The sequence below is a fragment of the Lytechinus variegatus genome, chromosome 19 (assembly GCF_018143015.1).
Source record: "Lytechinus variegatus isolate NC3 chromosome 19, Lvar_3.0, whole genome shotgun sequence".
In the NCBI taxonomy this organism is placed as follows: domain Eukaryota; kingdom Metazoa; phylum Echinodermata; class Echinoidea; order Temnopleuroida; family Toxopneustidae; genus Lytechinus; species Lytechinus variegatus.
Genome location: NC_054758.1, coordinates 11691458 through 11707481, shown reverse-complemented (window position 1 = coordinate 11707481; position 16024 = coordinate 11691458). Strand labels below are relative to the sequence as shown.

Below are 16024 nucleotides of genomic sequence, written 5' to 3'. Positions count from 1 at the left end.
CGCAACACCACTTCACCCAAGGATTTTGCCCTCAACATGGTCAAGGTCAATGGTCATTTGGGATCAATGAGCTTTACATTGTGGTATGAACATTAAAACTTTCGTAACCAAGGTCTGATTTTGAATTGTCAAGATGATATTAAAAGTATAAGTCCCTATCGTTTATAAGTTACATATAAATATAAGCAAATATAAGTATCAGCAAATAGATGAATGATATTTTAGGTCACTAGGCGAGGTCGTAGTTCATTCAAGGTCAACAAATGATTGGGTTTTTTGGGGGGTTGAAAGATTATTTCATCTTAGTTGTTTTCCAAGTCAGCACTGCTGCTTTATTGAATTGCATGATGCGGGCGAGACTGCAAGAGGCATTCAACTTGTTCTGGGTTTTTTTTCTTGTAGGATGATTTTGTTCTATTTTTTTTCTTGTAGGGTGACTCTGATCCTGAGGAGGAGAAAGCAAAGAGCAGGAAAGATTCCGATGACTTTGACGTCAAGGCTGATCTTATGAAAGCTATAGGACCCATCAAAACAGATTCAACTCCTAAATCGGCTTTATCTAGCTCCAAATTAAGACAGGTTTGTGTGTGATTTGTACTATTATCAGAGTAACCTATTAATACAGATTCAACTCCTAAATCGGCTTTACCTAGCTTCAAAATAAGACAGGAGTGTATCTCAATCTTATGTTGTCATCAGTAGGGTGGGACATGATATTGAAGAAACAGGATGTAATTTTATCATAATGGGCTGCACTACAGAGTGAAGGGGGGGGGGGGTGGTGGTGGTGGGGGGGGGGGGGGGGGCAGAGAAGGATTGAAAGAGAGGACTAATAAACTAGAGGTCTTGGTAGATGTACATGCATTTTAGCTCTATGTTACCCCTACATTCACTTGAGAAAGTAATGACATCTTTATGGCATCTTATCAAATTAATACTGTTGAATGTTGCCTTTCATAAGCAAAATACTAACTGCATTTTATTCTCTTTCTCAATCGGTAACAATTATTCAGCCATGAACCTCACCTTGGTGAAAAGACAATAAAAATGCTGGTAGGCATAAAATGTAATATACTATAATTGTATGTTTTTGAAGGGTTGTCATGCAGTGATACCTAAAAAGTATTAATTATTCTTTTCTCTTGTTTGTTATGAAACTTAAAATCAATTGGCGTTTGATTTTACAGGAAAAGAAAGCCAAGCGGCCCGTCTTCAAGCTCCACGCCCCGATGCCGGAGCTTTCCGAGGAAGGCTCAGAGGACACCTGCCTCCTACCCAACGGCACCCTGGAATCCCTTGAGACTGTCACCGAATCCACAGACACGTGCAAGGTGGAGGTACCACTGGAATGTTCCATTAAAGAGGAAGGGGAGGTCAAGTGGGAAGGAGGAGAGGGGGAGCCGAAGCAGAGAAAGAGCTCCATCCTGTCGGAGACGCTGCTCAAGGCTCTGGGCTTGAAGAAGGGGGAAGGAGAGTAAGTGATTTTTCCAGATTTTCATCGATTAAACTTTTGTTCCGGTAAATTTACCTTGAAATATTTGGTTGCCCACTGCAGCCTTTATTGATACTGTAATACCCAGGCCCCATCTTACAAAAAGTTGCGATTGATCCGATCAACCACAACTATGGAAAGCCAGCAATATCAACATCTGAACTGCACGTTGTTGTTTTTTTTATTGGTGGTGATTTTTTACCTGATTGCTACGAAAGCATGAATGCTTGTAAGCAAGCAACCAGAGGACCAACAGCTTAAGGTCCTCTCCGAAGGACCTGGTACTGAGGACTAATGCCTTACCAAAGGGCACTAACCTGGGTCACTGGAATACGAACCCCCCGCTCTACCGACTGAGCTATCGCGCCTCCCTGTTTAAAAGTCTTTGCTAGATATGATGTACATGAATATTTATACATTCACAGTTTTCTTGAAAATTCGGTGTGCTCTTTGTTTTTGCAAAAGTACATAGTGCAAACTTCCTGTAGAAAAAAAATATGATGTTGATGGATTTCCATATAGTTGAGGTTGATCCGATCAATCGTAAGACAGGGCCCAGATCAATCTTTGCTGACGTAATGTAATGATGAATGATTGGGTGATAGACATTTTTATTAAAGCTTATACCATCCGCCATATTTTCTAAGAGAAAAGTTAAGTGTTCAAATGTAATTAGCTCCTTTAAAAATGGTTGCCTAGCTAGCATAATAGCAAAAGGATTTACACTTACAGGTATGTAGGGAAAAAATTGCACTTGGGCTCGGAGCGATTTCATTCTGAAATGCTGAAAAGAGCCCTAGAAATTAAAAAAGAACCTCCAAATATCCTAATTCACTGCTACATGTATGTCAAAGCTTATCCATTGTTGGAGATTAATGCATTAGGTTGTGAAAAATGCCCCCGAAAATGTGAACAATTATTTTTTTACTGAACTTTTGTCTTGGCTTGACACATGGGTGTCAACGTAAACATGCTCTTCACACACCATCGTAAAGACTTTTGCTTAATGAAGTACCCCAAATTCCCTGCTTTGACAAACTTTGACATACTTTTTAAAACAGTTGTTGTTCCTTTGTTGCGTTTTTTTTTCCAACAGTAAAAAGGCGGTGCTAACGGAGCAGGAGGTGGAAGATAAATACAACTCATTAACATTTGCTTTCAAGACGGATCGTCTAACCCTCGAACAGAGGTATAAACTACAGCAACATCAGAGGAACGTGATTGAGAAGAACTTACAAGATGAGTTACGGGACCATGCTGGTGTCGTTCAGGTATTAAGCAGGATTCACATGTCAAAAATTAGAAAAGTGTTGCTTGTTGTTCAAAGAGAGGTTTATTACCAGTGGACAATTTCATGAAATGATTAAAGGGATGGTCCGGGCTGAAAATATATCTTAATACATAGAGTAGAATTCACTGAGCAAAATCCAAAAAAATTCATCAAAATCGGATAACAAATAATAAAGTTATTGAACTTTAAAGTTTAGCAATATTTTTTTAAAACAGTCATGATATTCATTAGGTGGGCTGATGATGTCACATCCCCACTTTCCACTTTCTTATGTTATTACATAAAGTCATAATTTTTTCATTATTTCATACTTGTGTGAATAATATGTCTCCCTTATAATGAAATAAGTTGCAGCAATAAATAGCTAATGCACTGAATCAGTTGTCAATCCAATTTTTCTAGTTCTTGGAGGAAAAAAAATGAATAAACCTAATTTCATATAATAAAATACAAAAGAACAAGTGGGGATGTGACATCATCAGCCCACCTAGTGAATATTCATGACGACTGTTTTCACAAAATATTGCTAAACTTTAAAATTCAATAACTTTGTTATTTGTTATCCGATTTTGATGAAATTTTCAGCATTTTGCTCAGTGAATTCTACTCTTTTTATTAAGCTATAAATACTTTCAGCCAGGACCATCCCTTTAACTAAAAAATATTATGCCTCTGTTCAAAGAGTCTTTTCTTTCAGTTGAATGATAAATCCGGGTGATCTTGTCCTAGTTGGTCCGTATTCTGGGCCAAATTTGTTTACCACACTTCTAATAGCAGACTGTGATCGGTTTCTGTGCCCCAAAACCTTGAGGGTTTCCTGCTAGAGACAACCCACTGTTCGCCGTTTCTGAGATTTATTGTTACCTGGGTATAGCTTCCTATATTTCTTATCAGGAGATCTGTGCATGCTAATGATTCATCGAGCTCCTATATGATTTTTCCCTGGAAAATATATTTTGTCATGTGATCACCAACTGACCAATCATCTATTTCGAGTACTCTTAAAGGACAAGTCCACCCCAACAAAAACTTGATTTGAATAAAAAGAGAAAAAGTCAACAAGCATAACACTGAAAATTTCATCAAAATCGGATGTAAAATAAGAAAGTTATGGCATTTTAAAGTTTCGCTTATTTTCAACAAAATAGTTATATGAACGAGCCAGTTACATCCAAATGAGAGAGTTGATGACATCACTCACTCACTATTTCTTTTGTATTTTATTATATGAAATATGAAATATTTTTATTTTCTCGTCATTGTCATGTGAAATGAAGTTTCATTCCTCCCTGAACACATGGAATTCCATTATTTTAACATTTTGTGCTTCACGCAAGGAGGTCCTAATCGTCAAATTCGTAAAAATTGAAATATTGTATAATTCAAACAATAAAAAACAAAAGAAATAGTGAGTGAGTGACATCATCAGCTCTCTCATTTGGATGTAACTGGCTCGTTCATATAACTATTTTGTTGAAAATAAGCGAAACTTTGAAATGTCATAACTTTCTTATTTTACATCCGATTTTGATGAAATTTTCAGCATTGTGCTTGTCTGATTTTTCTATATTGATTTAAATCAACATTTTTCTGAGGTGGACTTGACCTTTAAATATCCATAGAAGTGCTATAATGTATATTTTATTATGTTTTATTGTTGTTGGCACTGTAGTCTTTGGAAAGGAGGTGTGCGGAGGATGAGATTGCCAGAACAGACATCAATAAACTAAAGCAACACATCGATGTGATTCAGTATGCCTTGGTCAAACTTGCCAGTAAAGCGGAGGGATTCGGTGCAGTACAACAGGTATGGATGCATCGGTACATCTCGTAGTGTTTTGATGATGGTGGTGATGATGATGATGAGGACAAGGAGGAGGAGGATTACTATTATTATTATTGGTAGTAGTAGTAGTACATATAGTAGTCGTATTAGTAGTAGTAGTAGTAGTAGTAGTAGTAGTAGTAGTAGTAGTAGTAGTAGTAGTAGTAGTAGTAGTAGTAGTAGTAGTAGTAGTAGTAGTAGTAGTGGTAGTAGTAGTAGTAGTTTGTAGTAGTAGTAGTAGTAGTAGAAGTTTGTAGTAGTAGTAGTAGTAGTTTGTAGTACATGTAGTAGTAGTAGTAGTAGTTGTAGTATTAGTATTATTCTTATGATTATTATTATTTATTCGGCAAATAATACAAAAATACACTTCAGTATAAACAATACAAAATAAGAAATATCAATCATTGGAACGCCAGGGACAGAAAAAAGTTAACTGAATTAATGTGGCATGAATTCTCCCAATTCCAATGGTTGATTTACAATGTATATTAATAACTTAACAATAATGATAACAATTGATGCAATGATTGAAACTATTTCATTTGTGTTTGATCATTTTTTACGATCATCCTTATGCATTCAAAATGAGCAGAAGCTGTGCAAATGGATAAATTTCACTATTCTCTAGTCGTTTGTTTCAAAGAGATACAAAACTGCTATTAATCAGCTGTAGAAAGGGAGAGAATGGCTACAAAACAGTACGTTTTTAACTTTGATTGTGATCGAATCTGAAGTTTACTTTATTCCCCTTGTATTTATTGTAGTAATTATACAGTAATACTTGTCAAGAAAATTATCATCATCATCATCATCATGTCATCATCATTATCATTAATCATCATTCTCGTCATAATCATCATCATTCTCATCGTCATCATTCTCATCATCATCGTTGTCATCATCATCATCAATCGATCAACATCATCGACATCACCAACGTCATCAAAATAATCATAATCTACCGAACATGATTATCCCAAACTCCAGATTTGTGGATATAACAAGGCATTAATACTGTATGCCAAATGTAAGGAAACCTTAAAATGCAGTGTATCTGGACGTCAAATATTGTGCTTACGTACATTTACCTTGACGTTATACATACACATGTGTGCACTCGTCATTATTTAATTTTGAATGTTAATGGGTTTTGTTTTTCTGATGTAGGAGGATAGATTAAGCAGAGCTTCCGACGTCATGGTAACCTACGTCGAGAACATCAAGAGAAGCCTTGAGAAAGAAAGATCCGAGCTCACAGAAGCAAAGTGAGTCATGCCCTTCTATGCTTCAGTTACAGTTTCGCATATTTTGCTTGCTTATTGTTGCTTATTATTAATCAAACAGGGACATATATTTGCACATGGATCAAGCAGTGCAAGAAAACCCACTAAAATACACTGTTTTGTCGCCTTTTTGGCCCAAATTCACATAGGTGGTTTTGAAAGCCATCGGTTGAACCCATTGTTTATGTAGATTTCATGTAGAAATTACGCTTACTGGTATTTATAGTGATATATTAAACAAATGTCCACTGCTGACACCTGTTGCCATGGATAATTACGCTATTTTATTCATGAGTCCTCTGTTTTGAATAAATAAGTCCACTCTACAAATAAGCATAATTTATGCAGGAAATCTGCATAAGCCATGGGTTCAACCAATGGCTTTCAAAACCACGTTTGTGAATTTGGGCCTTTGTGTAAAAATTCCTGTGGGGGGGGGAATCTTAAGAGATAAAGCCTCTTTCGAGAGTGTTTCAGAGCTGAGATGAAAATTGTGGAAAGAGAGACTGCTTCAAAACGTATAGTCTCTGGTTTAGTAATTTCTTTTGTACTCAGCTATGACATCTACAAAAAGAAAGAATAGAGAGAAAAACAGCCTGTCATGTTGTCAAAAATGTACCAATAGAATATGAAAACTGATGTTTGCTGCTACAAAATATTGAAATCATACTCTTATTTCAAATCTTGATAAATTTTCCAAACTGTGTTTTGCAGATCTGAAGTTTTATGCCACAAAATATTTTTTTGTTAAATCACACTATTTTATTGAAATACTTAAAAAAGTTATTTTTCATATTTTAGGAGAGTTCTACATGAAAACAAAATCTTACTCAGAGGAACTTCTCTTGCGAGTGATGGTAAGTATTGAATTTGAATTTTGAATTTTGAATTCATTGTTTGATTGTACTAGATAATTGGTGCCTCATAAATTATAAAAAAGATTATTATAATATTGATGTATTATATTGAAAACAATTTTTTAACTGGAACAAAATACCCTCATATTTATAATATCATAATGGTCTGCTAATAATAATTCTTCATAAAGTGATGGAATTTAATGAAATAAAAGTGTATTTCTCAGGGTTATGGATTAATTGAATTCACTTATTTTTGGGGTCCATTTATTAATTTGTTGACAGGAAATTGATTATAACATTTTAAAGGTGCTTAATAATTTTGTGGTGCTTAAAAGAGAATAAAACCATTGCAATAAAATAGCTTGTGTGAAAACAGAAAAATCAAAGAAACAGATCAACAAAAGTTTGAGAAAAATCGGACAAATAATGAGAAAGTTATGAGCATTTGAATATTGCGATCACTATTGCTATGGAGATAGCAATTTGGCAATGCGACAAAGATGTGTGATGTCACTTGTGAACAACTCTCCCCATTACTTTAGTATATATTTCACTTGAATTGCCTCTTTTATCACATCTATCCATAGATCATGTGTTCTGTCTACATGAGGGCATGTAATACATATTTTTTAAGAATACATCATGGATAAAGAGTTTGTATCATCATAAGAAAAAGCAAAAAGAGACATTTTGAGGGTATTTTATAGTCCACCAAAGGGAAAGTTGTTCATCAGTGACATCACACATCCTTGTCGCATTGCCAATGGGAGGATCTCCATAGCATTAGTGATTGCAATATTCAAATGCTCATAACTTTCTCATTATTTGTCTGATTTTTCTCAAACTTTCTTTATTCTTATTCTTTGATTTTTCTGTTTCTACACAAGCCTATTTGTTCCAAAGGTTTCATTCCCCTTTAAAGATAAATGCCAGTTGTGGTAACGATCTCAAAATGACTTTGTACAGAATCCAATGAAATGACCACCAAAGTGTCTGTCTGTATGAATAAAAAATATGTGCCAAAGGATTCTGGAAGAAATTGTGTAATTGCTGAGAAATTAGCAAATAAGCACGGGATTCGGGTCAAGCGTCGGGCCGACATTCAAAGCAATAATAATACACTATCCCGCGTGCGCATATCTGTGTTGGTGATCTTCAGTGTGAACATTTTTCAGCGTAGATTTCAAGATTTCACACAAAGTTCAGTTTATGTTACTGTACCAGATCTAGATCCTCGATGATATAATGACAATTAAGCCTGGTTTTACAGACTTTCTCATGAATTCAGTGTTTACTGCAACTACTTTCATTTATCTTAAATACTTTATTTATTTATTTTATTTATTTCGGTTTATTTATACAGGGTAGCCCCATCAGTAGTCATGTACTGTTTTCCAGGGGGCCCTGTAAACAAATGTTTACAATATAACAAACAAGCAAATTACATAAGGAAAAACAAATAGAACATGCAAAATAATCAGAAGTGAAAACATGGAAAAAAGATGATGGTACATAGGTACCATGTAGGGAAGTAACATTTAATTCATCTAGATTTCAATCAGCATTACAATACAGGAAAAACAGCCCCCCCCCCCTACATTTCAATTATCTAAATTAAGGTTAATCAGTGTGATTGCTACTCAATGTGAATAGTACATACGCAAATTTATTAGTGGAAACGAAAGTATGCAAATATACTTTAAGCTTAATACAATGTGTGGCCATGAAAGGACCACCCAAAACTCAACATTTCAACAAGAATGTTTATATGCTCTCCATTTCTCACAGATTCAGACTCAGGTGGTAGATTACGAAGATCATCGACGTTAACCAGTCCAGCTATGAAGGTAAGTGAAAACCACCCCACTCTGACTTGGGCTTCAAGAGTAATATCACCTTCAAATATTCATGATACGATTCATATTCACGTTTATGATGTTGTTACAAGAAGCCCTTAGCAAAACATTAATTAGAAAAAAATTTACATCTGTGTATTAAAGTGATTATTAAATTAATTTTAATTTTGGCCATGTAGAAGCTTTTTAGTAATGTTAGATGGATGTAGGCTACATGTACATGTATGTTAATAGACTATACTGCGCTCTATTTGGTATAAACCAGGCTATAGATAATTATTGGTTTGTTTTTTTAATAATTCATTAACATTGTTTGGCATATAATTGTTGGTGTGAATTAACACAGCCTATATACCCATAGAACTTCCTCTCTTTGTTTTAGTGGGATTTTTATAAACATACCTGGAACTTGCCAGAATGGACTTCTTATGCAGTGTAATGCTGTGCTGTGCTTTGGGTCTACTAACAGTATTCAATATTCTACCTGCATTTGGTAGATTTTAACCCAGTTTCTTAATCAAATATTTATTGACTCAAGTTGACTGTAGCTCAGTCCTGCATCAAATCATGTTCAAGGGGTTTCAGTAATCATACAGTAGGAACCAGGTGGTTGTTTTATAAAGCTGTACGAACGACTTTACGCACGACTGGAACATGTTCTTAGGTCATAACTCAATTGCATAGTGATATCACATAGCACAAGAAAGGATCACCAGTCGTGCTCTAGGTCATTTGTATCTTACGAACAGCTTCATGAAACACCCACCAGGCGTGCGCATAATACATAATACGTCACTCATTTGCGTCTATCCTGATTGAAAAAAAAGGTGGACATTTGAAAGATTGTGGATTGCGAACTGGTGATCAGTTGAAGAAAAAGAAAAGAAAGAAAGAAAGAAGAAAAGAAAAAGGAAGGAATGAGAGAAGAAAGAAGAATGAAAAAAAAATCAAGATCTACTAAGTAGATAAACTCTATGCTACTTCTGTTATCCAGTATTGAGGGGGGAAAACTTGTCTTCTTTAGACTATCTTGTTGCCCCCCCCACCGCCCATCAATATGCCCTATGGCACTGATCCTGAACGATATTGAAAATCATTATCCTCCATTTTCAACACCTTTGCTTCAATAGAGGCCATGCGGCGATCAAGTATGTATTTTTTGTTCTGCGTGGGGCAGAATTTTTATCATTATAAATACATTAAAGCTTTTCATAAGCATGCATTTTTTGGGGATGTTGATCTCATATGGTGCTATAGGATTTTTTTATCATTGGAAATGTGTTATATTCCATTAAAAGAGACCATGTATATGGCGATCAAGAACATGTATGTCTTTTAATCATTACAAATATTATTAAGCTTCTGTTAGCATGCAATTTCCCTGGGAAGTTGGAAAATAGATATTTTGATATATGTTCATTCATCCCATAGGGTTTTAGAGGGTTCTTTTTCATGCTTTACACTTGTCTTATATCTCTGCAGATGTATCATTTGTATGTCGATCAAAGTTATTTTTCATCAAAGGGGTTTGCAAGGGTTACACTTCGTAAAACCAAAGGTTCGTAATTCCGAAACACGTAAATTGCCTATACCTCGATGTTCGTTAATCCGAAAACGTAAAAGGGTTCGTTAATTTGAACATTTGCGGCGTTATTCCGAAGGTTCGATAATCCAAAAATGAAATAAGTTTCGTTGTTCCGAAGGTTCGTTAATCCGAAAACGAAATAAGGTTCATTGTAACGAACCTTCGGAATTACGAACCTCATTTCGTTTTCGGATTAATGAGCCTTCGGAATTACGAACCTCATTTTGTTTTCGGACTTACGAACCTTCGGAATTACGAATGTATGCGGTTGCAAGAAACCTACAGTCAATAGCAAGACTACTGGGGTCTCAGAATCAATCGTATGTTACGCAACTGATTGCAAATTTCCAATTGCTTTCTGATTTGCTTTTTTGGCAACAAAAAAAAGAGTATCAACTGATTTTTTTTTAATAGCTGAATTTAATCTATCAATTGTAAAATTACATCATATTTTTGCCATTGATTGCAAACATTTTCTTGCAACATCTCCGAAAGTTGTAACTTCTGAAGGTTTCCATGGTGAAGAAGAATGTTGTAGGTTTCACAGTACACCAACACTTTGTCCAAGAAAAGTACATGGTGTTTTGTGAAACCGACCACACTAACCTCCTATAGCTGATAAAGATTCATTTGGGGGAACTGAGTTCATTTGGGGGGAAAAGAGTTCAAAATGCTATCCTTTTTTTTAAAGAATTGTCTTGAGAGAAATTGAAAAAAACAAATTTGAGATAAAGTGTAATAATAAGGCTATTTTGATTCTTTATTAGTACACAAATATGTATAATTAAGGAAACCAGTGAGACGGTTAAATTTTAGAAGACTATAGACATGTGACATTTTAGTTCAAACATCAAATTGTATAAACTTCATATTCATCTCATTAACAATATGTATTTTGTATTGTACAACCATACATGTACATGTAATTATTATACTATGTACAATCACTCCATGTCATGTACATGTAATTTCACTACTTCTATTGTTATTACATTCCTCATTCTATGTACGTGTACATGTATTTATTAGCATTCATTGGATTCATTTGGAGAGACAATTTTTTTTGTGTGACTTCATGCTGTAAACCAAAGTCAAAACATTGGAATAATGAAAAAAGATAAATGAGTTCATAATACATGTACATGTACATGTATGTTCTCTGTTCAGGAGTATTGACAAGCTATTGTAACATGCTATAGGTTTCATGGTATGTCAGGGATTGCATGAGGGACAATTTATATTATTTTATTGGTTATTAATTTGTAGTCCTACTTAATACTTATTCTATCAATATCTTATCCAAACTTATTTTTTTTTTTTTGGGGGGGGTATTTTTGTTATTCATTTTCTTTATAATGGACATGTATGACAAATTATTTCAATATTTTAAGGAAAAGTTTAATTCAAACTGTAAGTTTATATATGTTTAATATTGTTTTTCAATATGAGGTAGGACTTCGTAGAGAGAGAGAAAGGGAGGAAAAAATTGTTTGTCAAATAACTCCTTACAGATTAAAATGATGTACGTTGTAACGCAGCAAAGTACATGTATGACTACCAGATATTTCAAAAAATAATCTAGGATTTGAAGGTCTAAGAAAAAACCTTTTCTACAGTTGGATAATGTTATTAAAGAAATGCACCAATATGTACATGTATAATTTTTCTTAAATACACCATGTTTTCAAGTCTACTTTTCAAGCTACTGTTATGCATGATTTGGGTATTGTGTATGTATAATTACAAATATTTTATAGCATGCTCAAATTTTCTTTCCCCATTAATTTTTTATTCAATTTCCATACTCTATCAAATGATGACTTTTATCTCGCCTTCATTTGATTGTACAAGTTTACATTATGCAGTTAGGCATGAATGTGTACATGTATATAGTCCCATTTTTTATGTTGCATTTATAGTTTAATATGTTTACAGCTCCCATTCTTGCCTCCCCCTTTCTTTCCTTTCCTGACCAATGTCACTTTTAAGCTTCATCGTCTATCTTATCCCCATCTATAATCTTTTGTATTTTTTCTCATTTTTTTTTCACAATAACCCCTTATTTTATCTTTGCATAAGAATTTCTTGTTTCGTCTTCTTTTTAATATCTACATGTAATTCCCTCTCTTTTTATTTCTCTCTGACAGTGTCCTTTCTTTCATTTTTTCTTCTGTTTTTTTATTTCTTTCTTTCTGTCTGTCTGTCTTTCTTTCTTTCTTAATTTATTTCTTAATTTCTTTGGTTCTTTCTTTCTCTATTTATTTCTTTCTTTCGTTCTTTCTTTATTTCTTTCTTTTGTTCTTCCTTTCTTTCATTCTTTTTCTTTCTTTCTTCCTTTCTTTCTTTCTTTCTTTTGTTCTTTCTTTCATTCTTTCTTTCTTTTGTTCTTTCTTTCTTTCATTCTTTTTCTTTCTTTCTTTCTTAATTTATTTTTTAATTTCTTTTGTTCTTTCTTTCTTTCTTTTGTTCTTTCTTTCTTTCTTTTGTTCTTTCTTTCTTTCTTTTGTTCTTTCTTTCTTTCTTTTGTTCTTTCTTTCTTTCTTTTGTTCTTTCTTTCTTTCTTTATTTCTTTCTTTTGTTCTTTCTTTCTTTCATTCTTTTTCTTTCTTTCTTTCTTTCTTTTTTTGTTCTTTCTTTCTTTCTTTTGTTCTTTCTTTCTCTCTTTATTTCTTTCTTTCATTCTTTTTTTTCTTTCTTTCTTTCTTTCTTTCTTTCTTTCTTTTGTTCTTTCTTTCTTTCTTTCTTTCTTTTGTTCTTTCTTTCTTTCATTCTTTTTCTTTCTTTCTTTCTTTCTTAATTTATTTTTTAATTTCTTTTGTTCTTTCTTTCTTTCTTTCATTCTTAATTTCTTTCTTTCTCTGTCTCTCTATATGTCTGTGTGACTCTGACTCTCTTCATCTTTCGCTTTCTTCCCCCTCCTCTCCATCCTCCTCCCTCTTATCTTGGTCCCCCTCCCCCATCTCTCTCTCTTTCTCTCCCTCTCCATCTCTTGCCCCTCTCACACACTCATACTCTCAAGTCTTTAATTTTTCTACACTTTATTCCTATCTAAACTTGAATGACCCTCCTGTCCAATTACACACCTATTTTTAACTCTAACCTTTTGACCTTCGACCTCTGACCGTCTAGTTAAATAGCCAAACATGTAGATTTGTATATTTTGTTATCATCCCATGAACATGTCATAACGTTTTTTGTCCATCAACTCCTCCTGTTCGTTCGTCAGCAATCCTTGCATGGCATCGTGCGTCAAAAACTCATGCGAAAGACCCCTTCCATCTCAGATATCATCAACGAGTCCGATGAGGTAGGCTATATACTAACTAACTACTTCAGTCTTGTAAAACCAGGCACTTGTCTACCTAAATTGTGTCAAAGAAAGCTACCGGTTTTGGCAACCATCTCAACTCGAGATCGAAAGGAATCCAATAAAATTACCACCCAAGTGTTTGTATGTACATGTATGAATAAAAAATATGTGGCAAGTGGCTCTGGAAAAAAATGCGTAACTGCTGAGAAATAAGCATGGAATTCCATCAAATGTCAGGTATTTTTCCGAGCAATATTAATACATCGTCCCGCGTATGCCTTCCTGTGTTAGTGATCATCATAATTATCGGTTTTCAGCTTAGATTTCCTGATTTCACAAAGATAAGTTAATTTCAATGTACCAGATCTAGATCTGTAATAATATTGTGGCAATTAGCCTTGATTTAAAAGACTTTCTCATGAAATAATTGTTTGCAGCAACTACTGTCTTTTACCTCTAAAATAGACCAGGGGCCCGTTGCATAAAACATTTTTACCAGAGAAAAGTCAGGTTGTTTTTACCAGAGTTTGTGCCCTGTGTTAAAGTCAATGGCAGAGATCAGACTAACCTTAGTTTTCAGTTTTTACCAGAGTTTTCTCAGGTAAATTTTTTTTAAGCAACAGGCCCCAGGAGGGAGTTTCACAAAGATCAAAGTCTGACTTAGGGGGTGTTGCAAGTAAATATTTGCAATCAATTGCAAATTTCTGATGCTAATCTACAATTGATACATGTACAGTACATCAATTGGAACTCTACCAAATTTATTTGTACTACTTGTCCTTTCTCCATTTGCGCGACCAATGGAAAATGATATGGTAATGATAATAATAATATGCCACATTTAATACAATGTTTCTAAGAGCTGCATAGTATTGTCCCGGTGCTTCTCTTATTTGGCGCTCGAGCTTTCAAGGAATTTCTTCCTACTGCATACCCATCATATACAGGTATCATCAGATGGGTAATTCATAAAGCTGTTTGTATGTTAAAAGCGACTTTAAAAACGATTGGTGATCCTTTCTACGTGTTTAATAATCACCAATAAACATTATCTACCACAGCATGAAACGGCTCCCTGGGTGGAGAGTGGCAAATGTAGATAAACGCCTTGCCAAAGGACGCGAGTGCTGCGTTGGCCTTGCCCTAAGAATACCAAAATTTAAGACCTGCAAATGAGAGAGAAATTAATATTCAAACATCAGTTGAAAATGCAAGATCTTCGGCTGTAATTGATGCTTACGTGGGCTCTCTTGCTTATAGCTATTATTTAAGCAAATATTAACAATATCAAACCCGAAACATTGTAATAATTGTCCATTTCTTCTGTTTTTTAAAGACAAGTTGCCTGGTTTTACTTGACTCAGTCTCTTATCGATTCCCAACTATTACAGAATAGGATATGCTGTTTCTCAATTTATTTGTACTTTTTATCAATTTGTGTTATTTTTATTGAAAATAATCATTTTATTTACAGCGGTACACGTATGTACATACAGTGTTCATGCCCTCTTGATATGAGATTGGCAATCTGTGCTGTAATACAGATATTGATTTCTCTTTTCAAATAATTAATTGAAAGGATACTGTTAAATAATCAAGTAGTGTGTTGAAATTCACTTGAATAATCTGATACAATGTTTACCTTTTTAGAACCTTTAGAATGTTCTGTTCTTCAATACTTTTTTATAATCCAAATGCATTTTAGATATTTTATTCACTTTAAACGTCACAATGGTTTATGCATCTCATGCTAATTCACATCCCTTTTGCGTCATTTTCTCTCTTTTTTCATACAATATGATTTGTACATGTACATGCATTTAAAATGATTTTAATTCAAAAATTTTGTTTGTTACATGACATGTACCTGTATATTGCATCTAGGTTTCTTATTCATTCGCATTACATGACGTACATTTATTTTGCAACCATTTTGTGTAGGAGATAAAAAGTTCATTGCAGATATGAAAGTTATACCAAAACACATCAAGTGTTGCATCATGCATGATTTATTTCTTTTAATCATTGAATCGTTATTAACCCATTGTCCTTGTTTTCTGTTTTCTTCCCCTTTTCCAGAAAATATTAGCTTCCATTTACTACATGTAGTTGAGTCCTATGTCTTTGATAAAATTATTTTAAGATAAAAATGTTCAAGAAATAAAGATTATAAACCTCATAAAACTTTCTAGAACAAAAATGGGAATAGAGAAATGTTATTGCTGAGGTGTAAGCATGTATTTTATGTGTGCCAAAAATTCTTACCAACTTCACTCCTAAGATCTCTTTCCTTAAGTGCAATATGTTGTAGAAATGACACAATAGGGGTTTAACCAACATATAACTGCCAAGCATTTCTAAAATGAAGAAAGTTCCTGAGCCTAGATGATTAATCTCTTCATATGAAATTTAAAAAATAGATTTATCATATTTGGAGGAAATTTTGACCAACTCTTCGCCGAATTATGATTTTTTTCTTTACTAAAATAATATTTTAGTGGAATTATATTACAGAGATGGCC

The 16024-nt window shown here is 34.0% G+C and overlaps 1 protein-coding gene across 8 annotated transcripts in view; it reads left to right on the top strand.

Annotated features, from left to right (window-relative positions):
* LOC121406342 (inositol 1,4,5-triphosphate receptor associated 1-like) overlaps positions 1 to 16024 on the top strand; it is a 57048-nt gene that overhangs the window by 27371 nt on the left and 13653 nt on the right. For 5 of the 8 annotated variants that reach the window (XM_041597374.1, XM_041597375.1, XM_041597372.1 and 2 more), the window contains 9 exons: positions 433 to 579; positions 1188 to 1474; positions 2589 to 2763; positions 4456 to 4590; positions 5776 to 5873; positions 6693 to 6748; positions 8540 to 8598; positions 9738 to 9755; positions 13419 to 13499. In XM_041597374.1, the coding sequence (XP_041453308.1) occupies positions 433 to 579; positions 1188 to 1474; positions 2589 to 2763; positions 4456 to 4590; positions 5776 to 5873; positions 6693 to 6748; positions 8540 to 8598; positions 9738 to 9755; positions 13419 to 13499 (1056 nt within the window). The remainder of the gene's footprint in view (positions 1 to 432; positions 580 to 1187; positions 1475 to 2588; positions 2764 to 4455; positions 4591 to 5775; positions 5874 to 6692; positions 6749 to 8539; positions 8599 to 9737; positions 9756 to 13418; positions 13500 to 16024) is intronic. The other 3 variants (XM_041597377.1, XM_041597376.1, XM_041597373.1) reach the window with 2 other exon arrangements.